Genomic DNA, 17755 nt, shown 5'->3' with positions numbered 1-17755 from the left:
ATTTTGTTTCCCTAAATTCCTGCTTTAATTTAAATGGTCAGTTTTCTTTTTTAATTTTTGTTTTCTGTAAGGTAACCTAAGCACTTTGATTGTTTCTATGAGGGATTCTATTAGTGGGGTATTAAATTGGTCCAAAGTAGAAGTGCACCCTTTATTGTTAGAAAGATCTTTTTGTTTGTTTCTTTGTTTTAATACCAAGAAACAGTAGCATAGAAACATACCTAAATACTATTTGAGGAAAAATAACACTTATAAGTCCTATATTTTCTCTTGGTCCATGGCGCTGACTACACCAATCTCTTTAATAAACCACTGAAATCAAAGGTTCAGTCACTATCTCTGCCCCTTTCATCAATATATCTATTTTTCTTTGGACTAGACCTTTGAATTCATTGGTGTAGAGAAATCCCACAAAGGAAACTCTCTCTATCAATGCTGAGCAGCTTATACTGTTACAGGCTTGCCTAGGGCACTGAGATGTTAAGTGACCTGGTGGGTCACATAGATAATATGTGTCAGAGACAGGACTCAAGTGCATTTATTCCTCAATCCGAGGCCAATTCTCTATCTAATCTGCCTCTACCACATCAATGTGAGAAGGAAAAACAAAAACAAACCCTTTTTTCCCTTTTATGCCAGATTAAGGTTACAACCACCACAGTAATAGGAACAGCCGCAGAGGTGGTGGCAGTACTATTGGTCTTAACGACAACGATAAGAACAGCTAGCATTTATAAAGGGCTTTACAAATATTTATCTCATTTGATTCTCACATGAACCTTGAGAATTAACGCTCTTATTACCTCCATTTTACAGATCAGGAAACTGGAACAAACAGGGGCTAAGTGACTTCCCAGCATCACACATATAGTAAATAGCAAAGAATGGCTTTTAAATCAGGTCTTCCTGACTCCAGATCCAATGCTCCAACCACTGCATATGAAGCATTGTGGAATAAGTACTGAATCTGGAGTCAGAAACCTGCCTTCAAAGTTGGGTTTTTCTAGTCACATCATCTCCGGTCCTCTATTCACTCATCTATAAGATGAAATGGGCTGAACTGGATCTCATAAATCCCTAAGGTCCTTTCCAGCTCTAATTCTAAAATCCCATGATCATTCAGGATTGCTACTTTATATAGAAGGACTGAATATGCTGAAATGCCTGAACCCAACAAGCAAATATTACTATTTTAACATTATATCAGTATCACACCATGAGAGCCACTGAATGCTATAGAACTTAATAGTACAAATGCTTTATTGAGATCCCTGCCAAATAGATATATAATCCTCTCCTTTATATCATCACAGAAAACATATATTTCCCAATAATCAACCATTTATCAACATATTCAGCTGTACTCAATTTAACATAGAAGGCATGATTAGCTTTTATAGATCATCATATAAGTTTCATATTTGCAAATCTTAATTTTCCCTCCATTTATTAGAAGGAAATCTATAGAAACCCAACTTAAACTTCTTGCATTCCAAAGAACACTTTACTTTTTTTCTCATTCACTTCACAACATGAAACCTCTTGCCAGAGTCCTGTACATTTTCAGTGGAATAAAAAGAAATTAGACATTTTCTCTCTATTCTTTCCATTTCTTTCTCTACTCCTTCTAATAGCCAATATTACGCCACAATTCTCTCAAAGCTTCTCCTGACTTTCACTTTTGGATTCTAATTTAAATGTTTTCACCATTTGCATTTTCTCCCTCTTTTTCAAGTTAATAAAACCTTACATTTGTATAATTGTCTCATAATTTCTAAAACATTTTCTGATCGATTACTTTATTCTCACTAGAATCTCATACAGTTTTATGAAGAAAGTAAAACTAACATTATTACCCCTATTCTACATGTTAGAAAATCGAGGCCCAGCGATGTTAAGTGACTTGCATAAAGTCACAGAGATCTTTAAGATCAAAGTTGTTATAAAATGTAACTCTCGTAACTTAATGCACTTGCTATACATCATACTGCCCTGATTCTCTGAATGTTTGATTTATTGAAAAGAAAATACTCCTTTATTTGAAAATGTAGCTCTACAATAGAGACTCTTCCTACTATTTCTTCTATGCTACTTCTCTACATTCAGAGGAAGAAAGGGGAAAGATGTAATCATAAATAATCTTCATATATAAGAAGTGATCTTTAGCAATTGGGTAGTTAGCAAGCAATTCTCTATTTTTATTGGACACGTCCAAAGGAATTGGATTTAAACAGAACAAATTAAGATAATGTTATCCAACTGATCATATCATAACTCTGAAAGTATAAAAAATGTTGCAAACAACAAAAACCAAAACGCTTTTTCCCCTTTTACACAGATTAAGGTAACAACAACCATGACAGTAGGAGGAGTAGCAGCAGCAGCAGTACTATTGATCATAACAACAACAATAAGAATAGCCAGCATTTATAAAGCACTTCACAAATATTTATGTCATTTGATAATGAAATATCTCATTTGATCTAAAGATAAATACAAGTTTTTCATAGCTGCCTATATGGAGCTATCAACTCTTACTCAGCCCTTCACTATCCACTGCCATATATACCTCCCTAGTGTTGTAGATCCCCCACCCCCACTTGGCTCTCTGCAACCCAGGGTCTTAAGCCCCACTGATTTTCCACCTCCCCCCTGGTGCACAATGATCATGATGTCCACACAGCCACACCTGGAGTGAAGTAAGAACAGCAAACACCTGACTGGGACTCTGTGGGAATTGTGCACTTCTCTCCCTCCCCCTGGGGACAAACCCTGATCTACACTTGGATGGGGGAGGGGTATGTGTTAGTGACAGAGAGGGAGGGAGAGAGGGAGAGTGAGAGAGAGAGAGAGAGAGAGAGAGAGAGAGAGAGAGAGAGAGAGAGAGAGAGAGAGAGACAGAGAGAGAGAGAGAGAGAGAGAGAGAGAGAGAGAGAGAGAGAGAGAGAGAGAGAGAGAGAGAGAGAGAGACAGAGAGAGAGATACATACGGAGCATGAACTTGCCTGCTAGCCAGGGAATGGTTGCCTTTCTATCCTACCAGGCTGTTGTTCAGATAATTCCATCACCTTCAAGAGGACTCAGCCTCTGACAGGTGTTCTTGCTTATCTCCCCAAAGGACTCTGACAGCCTTCAAGTCAATTGGTCTACATCTGGGGAGTTTTCTAAAATACCAAGAAGAACGTTTGCTCTCTATGCCTCTGGACCTGGACTCTGTCACGCTTTTGCCTCTTCTCTATACTGTTACTTAAAAGTGATAAGAATAGTGAGAACGGAAGAGGATACCATGAAAATGAAGTTAAGAAGCCTGGCATCAACAGGATTCTGGTCTTGATAAATCAAATCAAGTAGGTGGCTTCAGCTGAGTCACCATGGGGGAAAGGGAGAGGCAGGATTACTGGGATCTAAATCATGGATGGATTTAGAAGTTTGTTCTCCCTCATATGGAAAACCTCAGAGCCCTTTCAGGATTAGATTTGGCTTCTGGAACAAAAAAGTAAAGGAAAAACTCTTGCCTTCACTGAGGCTGAAAACATTCTACTCACTTGCCATTACCAGTGGATCTACCATCATCCACTTCCACTCCACCTGAACTTAGGGCCCTGGGACTAACAAATTTCCATCTCACCTTCAAGGATAGACATATCTCTTAGGTTGTCTCTATTACTTAGACTTATGGACTTTAATACTCATTGTTCCTTCTTACCACCTGTCATCTTCCTGTGCTGATACTACTTAGCAACCTGGTGGCTATTTACTAGCCTCATCTCAGGTACACTATATAGTCATATATTCTCTGCCAATAATCACCAAGGCATCACTGACCAGAATCTAGTCTAGGACAATCACTGTTAGGTATGCATTTGGGTTATGAAACCCATTATGATGACACTTTACCATTCATTTTTATTTGAAATAGTTTTCTAAGAATTTTTGAAATTGAGAATGTAGCATCCTATAAAAATGTTTTTAAAATGTTGAATGTTCCTAGTACAGTCCACAAAAACCTACTTTGACCCATAATAAGTTGTATTAATGACAATGTTTCTATTGAAAATAAATTTCATAATGTTTAGAAAGCACCATGACATTACTGTGGACTCCATTGTTCTTTAAAAAATAGTTTATATGTATATGTATGAATGGCTCCAAGCTTCCAGGGCAATGAGTACAGCTGGTACAATCTTTAAGTTAACCATAATTACCAGAAATAGCAAGCTAAGGTATTTGTGGGACATCACAACTGGAAGTGGTTGTACTGGGTTTTTTAGTACTATGCTGGAGGGTAAACAGTGGCCATCCTGGATACTTACTAGCTTCATTTCCAATAACGTTGATAATGTAAAACAAGTCATTCCCATATTAGTAGCTATTGCCCTACAATACTCAATACTGGGTTGAAGTTACATGTTTTTAAAAGGTAGGCTTTAAATGTTTCCACAAATGTTTTTAGTTATATAGAACAAAAAAGTTTCTTGGAGGTGAAAACCAAAAATTCAAATGGCTTATTAATAATAACTGATACCAATTAAGACATACAAGGCATAAAGACGTATAAAGTATAAAGAACTCGCCTTAAAATATTTTTAAAACAAAGCAAAGATAAAAACAAGAGAAATAAATATTCAATCATGGTGAGGGTGGGAGGAACAAGCCAAATACAGGGTGTTCTTAAAGTCTGGACATAGAGGCAAAAATGCATATTTTCAATAAATGAAATGAATGAAATTTTCAACAACATTTTATTTAATTGGAATATTAACAAATAACATCTTCAATATGTTTCCATCATTTGTGATGCAAAGCTTGATGCACTTTGCAAGATTCATGTAATTCATGTGAACTCAATGCAATGAACTCAACTCCACATTACCACCAATTTCAGCACATTCACTCTTTACACGTGCAACCAAGCATGTTGCATCTGTGATTTTCATTGAGTACACCTTTCCTTCCTCAGAAAAAGAAGTTGCTGAACAACACAGAGTCTTCGGTGAAAGGGTTAATGAGATGTTAATGAAATTTCCTATGTGTCCAGACTTTAGGGACACCCTGTACAATGCACAGATATTAGAAAAAGAATAAAAAAACTCACTTATTATAAACCGGTTAATTTCTTGTGAGATTTTTCTTTTCAAGTGGGAGAAAGGAGCTTTTTCAATTAAAATAATGAAAGTGTTTTTTTTTCCCTCTATGCCTGTTTTTTTTTCTTTTTTTTTTTAAAGAATGGATAGACACTGCCTCTCAGACCATTTAGGTTCAGTCCCTCTAGAAGCCAGAGCCAGACTCTTTTAAGGTTTGTTCTAAGACTCTGAATCTCTAATGAACACAATGAATAGGTTAGCTGCACTGAATGCTCTTCTCTGGCTGTATTTAGATATTGACAGAACAAGCTGCACATCACAGATAACTGTGAGTGTAAGTGACTATAAAACCTTAATTCAATAAAAGAGAGTTTCAGAGCCATACAATGGTAGAGGCAGATGGGATCTTAGAGGTTATGTAATGTAACCCCTTCATTTTAAAGATGAGGAATCTGAAATCCAGTAGAGATAAGTGACTTATTTGAGTGAATAATGATATTTAAATATTATGATAATAGCCTGATTTAATGTATTTCTTACTACATTGAAATATAAAGTCCAATCTGAAAATTCCCCATGCAATGTATTTGATTAATCAATTGACTAGCTTAATTTCTGCCCCACTCTTTTAAAACTAATTTTTCCAAGATATTAGTGAAGTTTGGCTGTGTTTTGTTTTTGTTTTATATTCACAACTCCATTTGTCTTATAGAAAACATCTAATTAAAGAAAATTAGATTAAAGAATGTCATTACTAACAGCTTGTCATCCAACCTGTAGACATCTGAGTGTATATGTTAGGTCATATTTACATTTGTAAACATTCTTCATGAGTTACTATATCTCCAAAATTTGGAACAATCATTCCTCTGTATTTGGCCTTTTGTTTTAGCCCTTTGCTTACTAGCAGTCAGGCAAGTTTATCTCACAAAATTTCTGCCTTTTAAACAGTGGATTTCTAATTAGCATTCATGAAATCACATGATTATGACATTAAAGATCTGAAAATATCACTTTGAAAAAGGAATTTCACCCCTAGAAACTTTCATAGACCCTAGTTTTGTCATATATGGAAGAAAAAAAAAGGCCCCAGGGTCTGTTGTCTCCGGGTAGCAGTAGCAGTTAATCCACAAAAGAACATTTTGTAGGTCCCAGGAGAAACATCTTTAATGTTATTAGTGTACAAACAGCTACTTTGGCAAAAGACATGATATAAAGTGAAGATTCTGTGAACCAAAACAATCTCATCGATTTTAGAGCAATTCAAAACAAAGAAACATCAGTTTTCTAAATGGTACAAGAGGCAAAGGAAAGGGAAACCAATGAAATAATGGAAAGTGAGGAAGCATGCAGGATTATAACATTATCAAGCACCTTACTCTCTCTTTGCATACATACCCACCCAGCCCTCTTCTCTGAGCTTGGAAAACAGGAATAATTGTTACATATCCTAATTTGGAAGTTGGATATTGCTCATTTGTGACCATGGTGTTCCTAGAGTTTGTGGACTGGGGATCCAACAAACCATCACAAAATGAGGCAGAATGACCCTACAATTGAGGGGAGGGGGAGAGAACCTTTCCAAAGTGGTTGACTTTTTTGGCAAACAGCAGAATTGTCGAAGCTACATTATAAACACATCATTTACCAAAACATCATTAAGTTTGACGCAAGACAAATCATTTCCTGAGCTCTCCGTAATTAGACAAAATGCTTTCTGAGCCACAAACCCTTGAATGGGAAGCATCAAATCAGAATTTGGAAAGAGAACAGTTAAGGCTCACCATTGTTCCTTCCCTTCTACTTCGGGCAACTTCCCGCTGCAGGCGAGCCACAGCCAACTTCTCCCTGGGAGGAAGAAAAGACCATGAATAGTTGCTCATTTTCTTCAGGGGAGACAAAATGAAACATTTACATGGCACTGTTACATTTGTCTGAGATCTCCAGGGTTACTCCCTCCTTGGCAAAGCTCTCCTCCCTGATCATGTTTGTTTTACAAAACTTTTGAGGGGCTATATAGAACTATTGTTTCCATTTGACGATCATGAAATGTAAAATCACCTCCCCTTCCTGATCAGAAGGTTACAAAGTAGTATTAAATATATCCCATGTGATTCTTGCTTTATATTAATGTTGGCATATCATTCATAAATTGTTTTTCTTTGTCATGTTTCAATTTTCCTTTGTTCAGCAAACCTTGCTGATATCTTTTTTTAAAACACTTAGATTTCTCCAGTTATTCCCCTACTTCTATTCCATCAACAAATAAAAGAATGCACATTCTGTTCCATTCATAAAAATGTGATGTGTTACATTCCAGCATGCATGAAATATGAAAATGTGTATTTGCAAAATAGCATATTTGTAATACAACAGTTTACATCATATGATTGAAATCCTTGAGTTTATTTAAAGTACTCAAGTTATAACAATTGTTTTTGCATTTGACATTTTAGGAACCCATTCAGTGCATAAACTGATGTCCACCTGTATTTTCAGAATATATCAATTATAATCAACACTCCAACAATATTTAGTAAAAAGTAGCCTTGGAGGAAAGAGCCTTGGACTAGGAATTAGCCATTGACTATTCCAGGTCTAATACTGGCCTTCTCAATAGCTAATTTTATGTATGCCTTTAAGCAAATTACAATATGTTGCCTCTCTGGGTCTTAGTTGGCTCGGTTCTAAAATGAAGTGAAAATAATTTTATTCGTGTTATTTATATTAATACCATGTTGAAGATAATACTGAATACTACAGAGAAGCTATAGATTTGTCAGTGCTATTCTGGTTGTTCTAGAATTGTTAAATTATTTATTTATAACTGAGATTATTCAGGAAGAGATCCCCACATGCCATACTCATCTAGAATTATTCATTAGAGAGGGAGAAGAAAAGAGGCAGTATTTCATAGTAGATAGAGCACTGGACTTGGGGTCAGAAAGACCTGGGTCCAAGTCCTACCTCAAGTATTTATTAGCTATTAGATCCCAGAAAATTTACTAAACCTCTGTACCTTAAAGATGTCAACTTTGTCTAGGGCTATTGTCATATATTCTATATTTCAGTCCTAAAATCAAGCATAGGGAGCTTCAGGCCTACTGTCTGGATACACACCAATCTAATTTCATCTAGTTTATGGACTAAGTCACTTGAAACAGTATCCCCATTTGCATTTATCATTACAAAAGTGAAACTTATTTTTAATCCCCAGGAGAAATAGCCTAAAAAGTTACAAAGATGGATTATGCCATGAAATCTGATTCTGTGACTCTTTTTCTCTATGTACCTGCTTCATTGTGCCTGGCCAAGTCATACACAAACATCAATACACACAAATCAATTTTTAAAAATATATATTTATATTACATTATATTTGTATGTATATATGTGCATATATATACATATACACATTATATATATGCACAGACATATGTGTGTATATATGAATATACCAATTTACATATACACATACACATGTATACATACATACACTCTCAAAGTATTCCATGGACCAGGAAAATGTCCAAATTCTCTGCAGAGGGTTATTCTAACCTCCCCATCTTTACTGTGATTGATCTCTGCAGGTTCAGGGAACAAGGATCAGGAGCCTTGAGAAAGAGAAAATTGGTCCTAAGAAGAGCACACTTAGGAGCAGTGGCATTTAGTACTCCTTAAATGCTAGTTGATTGAACTCTTTAATTTTAATCAGTTTGAGTATTGCTGACATCTTATCAGGAAGGTATCAGCTAAAGTGAGTACCAGCATGCCCAGTAATGTGGAGGCACAGTTAGATTACTTGTGTTAATTAAGTAAACCAGAAGAAGTCATAAGATAGTTACCATGAGGCAGAGTTTCTGGGCCTACTAGGAGATAACCTCTATCCCCTCTTCTAAGAGTTATTTTTGTTTTGTTTTGTCTTGTTTTAGAACAAGGTCTGAAGGGCAAGGCCTGAATTTGACCCATGTAAAAATATGATAAGGGACATATATTTTAAAACCTAGAAACTGAGGGAAGAACTATATTTTTTTTCCTTTGGCCACAATATCAATTAAACTATAGTCAAATAAAAAAAGGATAGTCTAGTGATAGACTCGAAATGAGTTGTACATAACTCTTTAACTTAAATTAGAAATGTCTAGGGTAAAAGACCTTGCTAAAATTATGTGTGTGTGTGTTTGTGTGTGTGTGTACACACATATATATAAAGTATATGTGTTTATATATACATATATATTTAGTGTTTTAAAGGTTAATTAGAAGACACTATTCAGCTTTTATAGGAGCTAGCCCAAATGATGGCCAATTCTTGTACTAGCTATTTTCACATTGAGTTGATATCAGTCATCTGCTAATATAGGCCAGGGGAAAAGACATTTTTTGCAGGGGGGAAGGCAGGGCAATTGGCATTAAGTGTCTTGCCCAAGGTCACACAGCTAGTAAGTGCGTCAAGTGTCTGAGGCCAAATTTGAACTCAGGTCCTCCTGATTCCAGGGCCGGTGCTCTACTCACTGTGCCACCTAGCTGCCCCAAGACATTTTTTTAGAATAATTTCAATTGTTCTGAAGTTTTTAGTGAGAAAATTAGTTAATAAAATATAAAAATTACTGGTTCTTACCCTCCCATCCCAACTATACCTTTTTAAATTTTAGAGTTTGGGAAGATGCCAATCCCTTTAAAGTTGTTATTCATTAAAGTGACAACATTAATGAATCATTGATTTTGTGAAATATCAGACAGGTAAAACACAAGTAGGAACTGTAAAATTACAATGTAAAATTACAATTCCTTGAATCAGGAAGAGCTGAGTTCAAATCCCATCTCAGCCACTTAGCTATGCAATTATGTGTTTTTTAATATCTTTGAACCTTACCTTCTTCATTCATAAAATGAACACGATAATCCCCACAGTTACTATTTCACAGAAGTATTGTAAGGCCAAACACAGAAAATCAATGGAATGTGCTATACTGATATCATTACTGTTGACATAATATGAACAGAGACAGAAAAGTCCAAAACTATAATTATGTAGTGTGCGAACACCGAATGCCCTAGGAAGGCATGCATTCCTGGAAAAGATACCCTTGTCTCCCAAAGTTAACACACACACACACACCATAGACACACTGTTCAGTTGTTTAGGAACTATACCATTCTTACATAGGTTTTGAAGTTAATGAGCACAAACTAGTAGTCTCAAGCAGAAATTTATTGAAAAAATAAACATTTTGCCAAATGGATTTAAACTATAATTTCTAAGGAAACAGGAATATTAATTGAATCTTGCCTATGTCCAACATTCTGTTTTCTCCAAATGCTTTTCCTGGAACTCTTTCCCTGTCTCTCCGTCTCTCTGTCTCTGTTTCTCTCAGTGTCTCTGTGTTTATCTCACTCAATGTCTGCGCACGTCTGCCTCTCTGTATGTCTCTTTCTGTATTATGTGTCGGTGGTGTTTTAAGGAATCTTTTCTTCTATACTGATATTCTGGCACTTTTGGTTTAACATGGAAGAATGGATTGAAGTTGCTGAGTAGAAAATGGCGCCTGCTGTCATATTTTCAGGTTTGTAGGTTTTGCCATCTTTATGTTCCCTCCATCAGCGAAACCAAGTGTTCCTTTTTTTTTTAAATGACACCTTTGTATTTGAGTCTAATCATTTCCTTACATTTGGCTCCACTGGTCCTTCTAAGATTCTTCTATTTTTAAGAGCTATGTATAAGACTGGATTACTAACTAAACTTTTTCATGCACATCCAAAATTCTTCAGCACTGTTATGTGAAAAAGTAAGACACTTGACTCTTATGCTACCAAAGGTAAATGACACAAAAATGTCTAATCCTTTTTTAAGACCTTATTTCACATGCTGGAAAGTGTCAATTGCCACTTAGCTTTGTTAAGATGTTTTAGTAGAAGCTGGAATGGTATATTACAATGTGGGGGAGTGACTTTTAATTACAAGGCTTAAGGTTGTTTCAGGAGGGACAGGTACAAGAGTTTTTTGTTTTTCTTTATAGTAGTAGAAAAGGAATAAAAACTTTCACATGGTAGAACAAAAGTGATCATGACAAGATCAACCTTTTGTCAATAAAAATATGAAAATCTCTCTTTTCTCCCCACAGAAGACCCTTTAAATAGGGTTCCTATCCCCATTCAATTTTACACCTAAATGGAGTTATACAAAGGTTTATCAAATCCTTCAAGATGGAGAAATCCCCATTTAAGCATTACTTAAATATAAAAACCTTTCTTCTTGTGATTCAGGAATTTTCAAGCACCAGTCACTTGCCTAAAATCAAAGACGATATTTTTTGTCCATGTTTCCTTGTGGTGTGTGTAAGCCAAGGATGTTGGCAACATATAAAATCCTCCAAATGCCAGTATCAGAAAGATTTGTGCATGGGAGGGAAAAAAAAAAAACTTTCTCCAAGGAGAAAACAGCTTTTGAATTGGAATATACTCAGTTCTTGATGTGTGGAGACCTCAAAGTTAAGGGCACTACGTAGCCATCTGTTGCATGAGTGTCGAAAGCCAGGCCTGTCTGGAGACAAATCAATTTTATGTTACCACTTTAAATGAGCCCTGCCAGCTCATCCACCCAACCTCTGAATGAAACTACTGTGTACTCAAGTCTTGCGCCAGGCAGATGGTTACCCTCAGTTAAGATGCCCCCGATGGAAGAACAGAAATGTCACTCTGTTTAAGTGTGACAAATAAGGTTTTCTACTATCAATCTCCGTTTGTGAAGAATTGTTTCTACACATTTTAAATCTGATTACCTCAAAATACAGGAGATGAACAATTCCTATGTAAAAAGTTGGCTTATGTGTGAATGTGTGCCTCACTTTAAGTAAACTGAACATAGTGAATTCTCATTTCTATGTAATCTAAGCAACTTGAAACTACTAATCTCTGCCATATATTTTATGGCCAATCTATATATTTCTCCATTATTTTGTAAGAAAGAGACAAATGATAACTAAACAACTTGATGTAAAAACAAAATAATCACGGATTATTATTTGTTTAATTGGCATTCAAAATCTTCTAAAATGAGAATTCTTAATGTGGGATCTGTGAATGGTTTACAATGATTTAAAATTATATTTTGATAAACTTAATATAATTGGTTACCTTTGAAATGTTATATGTTTTATGTATGTAAATAATTTTGGTTTTTGTGAAGGCATCCTTAGGTTTTAGAAGACTTCTAAAGGGGACCATGACATAAAAAAAGGTTAAGAATATTTGCTCTATAATCTTCCACCAGCCTACCTTTCCATCTTCAGCTGCTATTACTGGACTCTATCCCCTTTCTACTCCGGGCAAAGCACACTGTCAAGCTTCCTGAAAATGGTGCTATGCTTTCCCAACTCTTTGTCCTCTACACCTGGAAAACTCTCCCTCCCTCTCTTCACCCAATGAATTTCTGCTCATTCTTTATATACCAACTTAGATGCCACTTCCTTGATGGCACCTTCCCTGACTACTCTTCCTTCCCCATTGACAATTACATTCCCTGAAAAAACATAGTACTTTTTGAGGCACCTCTCTATAACAGCAATCATAGAATAGGAGGTATTACAGATAACTGTTTTTATTTCCACCTGCTATACTATAAGTTGTATGACACCAGGGACCATGCCATAGACTGAACTTTATATCTCCTTCATTTCCTAGGAGATGACTCTGTATATATTAGGACCTTTAATAATTATCTCTTGGATGAATAAACAAATTAATAATATTGTTAAATATTTAGTCAATGTCTTTCATCTTATAGAAACCTAGATTTTTAGATATGGAAAGAAACTTAAGAGTTCCTCTAGGCCCACTTTTTATATTTATAACCTTTGACAAAAATAACTGATGATGTTAACCAGGATGACCCTGAGGCACTGAAAGAGCTAAAGAACCTTCTAAATCAATGAAAGATTAAATTATGCTTGCATAGTTTTAGTTTTATTAATGGAAGTTATATGTCTTTTATGTGTGGTGATATTAATACAATCATATTCAAATAGCCAGAACATTCAATTATTCTGGACCAATAGGAGTTTAATATATAGGAAAGCCTATAATTATAAAAAATATATGGCAAAAGGATAATTTTTAGCAAAGTATTTGCCTTAGAATGTCTTTCACTGGTAAATTCTGTTAGTTAAATTTTCATTTCATTTTAGGGAGAGATGTAAAGTTATTCAAAGACATTAAGTTATGATCCCTCACACACTTTCAAGCCACTATTTACCACATAAAGTATAGTAATCTTACATATTTATTGAAGACCAAAAACATTTCCTCAGGCTCTCTTCTAGCTACTATAGGCATGTTATTCTTCTACCTTATAAAACAGTGCTATGGAAAGGGATTTGGAAGAGCAAATGACAGCCTTTCCCACCAGCAAATCCTAGGATCCTTTAAAAACAGATGGACACTAAGAAGCTAAACAGAATATTTGCTCAAAATAAAAAGAGAAAGGTGTGTATAATGGATGTTTGTAAGCACATGGACTCTGAGGGAAAGATCAGCATAGAGATGAAAGGTCTAGGTCAGCATATGGATGAAAATCTATCAAAGTACGTCTTCTATTGAGCTTGTGATTTTTGATATCCCCAAAGATGGACACATAATTGTTTTAATTATTTTTCTTTGTTAAAAGAAATGGTTCTATGGTAGGATAGGAGTGACTATCAGAAAATGACTATGCAGAAAACAACAGACATCAGTAAAACTAATAAAAATGTTTTAACACAAACACATTTGCAAAAGGGGGATGATATTAGATAACAGATCAATATCTGTCCAGGCCCAGGTTGAGTATTTTTTGAGAAAAGGCCACCAGAAAAGAATCCAGAGAAGAAAAGAGAGGAATCACTTTGTCTCTTTACACACTAGAGAAGAGACACAAACCTGAGGCCTTTAACATACATACCAAAGGAAAAAGAAATAATCCTTCAAACTAGATCGGAGTTCTGTTCTAGCCATTTCATGGTTTTATATCAGATAACTGAGTCCCACCCCACTTACCTTCTCCCCATATTATCTTGCCCACTCTCTGTTCTTCTCAGGCTGACTTTTGTATCATCCCCTTTGTCTGTGTTTCCCATGCCCCTCCTTGCCTTTTTCCGTGTACTACGACCAGGCTAGAGCAGCAGATTTCACCAAATACCAAATGAACTATGGGATCACAGAATTAAAACCTGAAGATAAATTAGAGATTATCTAATTCAACCTTTCTATATTTTACAAATTAGGAAATTAAGACTTATAGAAGTCCTAAATCACATGCCAGTGACAGAGCTAAAAAGTCCTCCATCTGTGAATAAAGTGCAAGGTTCCTGAAACATTTCATTCCTTCAAAGACCTCCTGAAATCCCATCTCTGCTTCATAAAGCCTCCATTGACTTTAGAAGAAAGAAGGTAATGTTTTGTTTTCTCTCAGCCAAATTCATTTCGACCCCATCTTTTCTCTATATTTGTAGCTTATTTATTCCACTACATTTCTGCACACCTCAGGAACTTCATTAATTTTGTTATTACCTTTGCTGCTTGAACCTTATCAAAGATACTACCACATGATGTGATCCTAGGTAGATATTTACAGATCATTCACATATCACATTTCACTTTCACAGCCAATTTTGAAAGGGCTATGGAAAGACACAGTAATATAATATTGGAATTACATTAGAAAAGTAGCTATAGGAGAGGATTCAGGCAAGATGGCAGAGTGGGTCACAAAATTCCAAGCTCTCCAGAATTCCCCAACAAACAAGACAAAATAGCACCTCAGGGAGAATGTAGAGTGGTAAAAAATAAAGAAGAGTTGGAGCAGAACAGTGGTCCTCGTGGGACAACTGGAGAAGAATGGAAGAAAAATCTCAGGACTGAGGTTTGGTTCCCGTGAAGTCTGAACACCTCCAGGCTAGTTCCACTGAAACAATAAGCAGAGAGCCCTAGGGCTAGCTGGCTTGGGAGGTAGCCTCTGTCCCAGCCACAGGAATTTTCACCTCCCAGGCCTGAGCAGGGGAAGATTGAAGGAACCTCTGCTGATAAGGGACACCAGGCCCAGCAGTGCTGCCCAGATGCTCCCCCGAGTGAGAAGGAACCAGCAGAAGCCCAGCAAGTGCAGAAGCAGTAGTGAGACACCACTGGCTGTGGACACTTACAGGAGTTCTCAGTTTCAGTTCCAGGCCACAGGGGAAAACTGAAAGAGGACCTAAGGCCAGAGGCATCATCCCCCACACACAAGGACTAGAGGTGAATAGAAGAAGTTGCTACAAATTAAAGCAAAAAAAGGGTAGGCAAAGGAAAAAGAACCCAACCACAGAAAGTTACTATGGGAATAGAGAAGACTGGGGTTCATCTTTAGAGGAGGATACCGAAACAAACAAAAAAACTCTCCTACCCCAAAGAATAATATCAAATGGTCACCTGCCCAAAAAGAATTCATAGAAGAACTTTTAAAAGACCTTAAAAATCAAATGAGATTGAGGAAAATTTTAAAAAAAGATCAAAAAAACCCAAGATCATGAAAATAAAGTTAACAAAATGGAAAAGGAGATCCAGAATCTTAAGAAAGAAAACAACTCTTTGAAAATTAGAATTGGGGGAGGGGGAGCCAGCAAAATTATAAGAGACCAAGAAATAATAAAACAAAATATAAAAAAATGAAAAAAATAGAAGAGAATGCAAAATATTTCATAAGAAAAACAATTGAACTGGAGAATAGATCAAGCAGAGAAAACACAAGAATAACTACCTGAAAGCTACAATAAAAAAAGAATCTTGATACAATAATAATAGAAATAATTAAAGAATATTGTCCTGAAATGTTAGAACAAGACGGTAAGGTAGAAATAAAAAAAATACACCAATCACCACCTGAAAGAAATCCTACAGGGAAAAACTACAGGAATATCATAGCTAAATTCTGAAACCCCCAGCTCAAGGAGAAAATATTATAACGAACAAACAAAAAAGAAACAATTCAAATATGGCAGAGCCACAACTAGAATCACACAAGACGTAGCAGTGGCTACACTAAAAGACTGCAGGTCTTGCAACATTATATACTGAAGAGCAAAAGAACTGAGGTTGCTGCTGAAAATATCATACCCAGCAAAACAGCAAAATGCTGAATGAAAAAAAAAAGGACATTCAATGAATTGCCAGACTTTCAGGATTTTATTCCAAAAAGACCTGAACTTAATAGAAAAGTTGACATACTAGATCCAAGAGAAATATAAGGTAAACATCAAAGACTAATTACAAGGGATTCAATAAGGGCAGACTGTTTACTTTTTACATGAGAAAATGTAAACTGTATGTCTACGATTGCAATTAGTAATTGGGTAGTTTGAAAGAAAGACTGGGGTAGAGCTGAGTATGATGTGATTCTTAAAAGTAATATCACCTAGGAAAAGGTTAAAAGAGTTATTATCTTATGCAAATGAAGGGCAAGAGGAAGGATAGACACAGGAATTAGATGGGGAGGAGAGCTAGTAGGTGGAAACCTACTCACATCAGGAATGGGTTAAAGAGGGAACAATATGTGTGTGTGTGTGTGTGTGTGTGTGTGTATGAGGGTGAGGGATTTTTAGAGGGAACCCCACTCATATCAGATCTCAGTTAAAGAGAGAAAAATATATACATTTCAAAGGGAATAAATGTCCTTTAAATTTACAAAGAAATAAGAGGGTGAGGAAATAGAATGGGTGGGTGGGGGGGACAAAAGTGTGTTTAGATGCACGGGAATGGGATAAATAGGGAACCCCATATATATATGAAAGGTTACAAAAGTCTAAATTCAGATAGAAACAAGAGGGCAAGATAAAAGGGTCGGGGTGGGGGGGTGGGAAATAAGGAAGGGATCCTTGGAGGCAGGGTAGGTTAAGTAATAGGATGCAAGGTAGAAGGTAGAAGTAAAGTAGAGGAGGTAGGAGAGATAGGAAATAAAAGATACAAACATAAAATAAAGATCAAGAGAAGAATTTATTGGAAGAAAAAAAACCAGGGATAGTAATCATGATCCCGACGAAGTTAAAGCTAAAATACAAAAGGATACAAAAAATGAAGCTAATCTCTGGGAAATTGTTATATGTAATCTTGGTTCTGAAGAACAAACAATGAAACATACCTCCCTCTTCTCAGTAGGGAGTCAGGAAATCAGGCAGAAAGTTGTAGGCATCATCAGACATCAGGAACTGTTATTCTTTATTTTTTTGCTTAACAGTTTATCTTTGTTGCAAGAGAAGGTTCACGCTCATGCACAGGACAGGGTAGAGGATAATTCAGAAAGGTTGTATTGTAAAAACAAGACGTCAATAAAACTTTTTAAAATTTATTTTACTTCTGCTGTTTCAGACAAAATCACTGTATTTCAGTGGAAAGAGCACTGAACTTGGGGACAAAGAGCATTGAATTGAGTTCAAATCATTATTATTTTACAGATGAATAAATGAGGCTTAAAGGAGTTGAGTGATATGATTTAGCATGACATAGTGCCTAGAGATCTGCTGTTGCAGTCAGAAAGGCCTGGATTGAAATTCTACCTCAGACACTTATTAGCTGTGTTACCTTCGGCAAGTCACTCAATTTATTTGGGACTCAATTTACCTATCTATACAATGGAGAGGTTGGATTAGATGACTTAAAAAGTCCCTT

The 17755-nt window shown here is 36.0% G+C and overlaps 1 protein-coding gene across 1 annotated transcript in view; it reads right to left on the bottom strand.

The window, feature by feature from the left end:
* The window catches only part of LOC118837041 (nck-associated protein 5-like), a 477703-nt gene that overhangs the window by 71888 nt on the left and 388060 nt on the right, over positions 1 to 17755 (bottom strand). Inside the window, exon 4 of the mRNA XM_036744067.1 lies at positions 6868 to 6931. Within this exon, the coding sequence (XP_036599962.1) occupies positions 6868 to 6931 (64 nt within the window). The remainder of the gene's footprint in view (positions 1 to 6867; positions 6932 to 17755) is intronic.

The sequence above is a fragment of the Trichosurus vulpecula genome, chromosome 2, assembly GCF_011100635.1.
Source record: "Trichosurus vulpecula isolate mTriVul1 chromosome 2, mTriVul1.pri, whole genome shotgun sequence".
Classification (NCBI taxonomy): Eukaryota; Metazoa; Chordata; class Mammalia; order Diprotodontia; family Phalangeridae; genus Trichosurus; species Trichosurus vulpecula.
The sequence above is the reverse complement of the archived record's forward strand: the minus strand, read 5'-3'. Positions and strand labels throughout refer to the sequence as shown.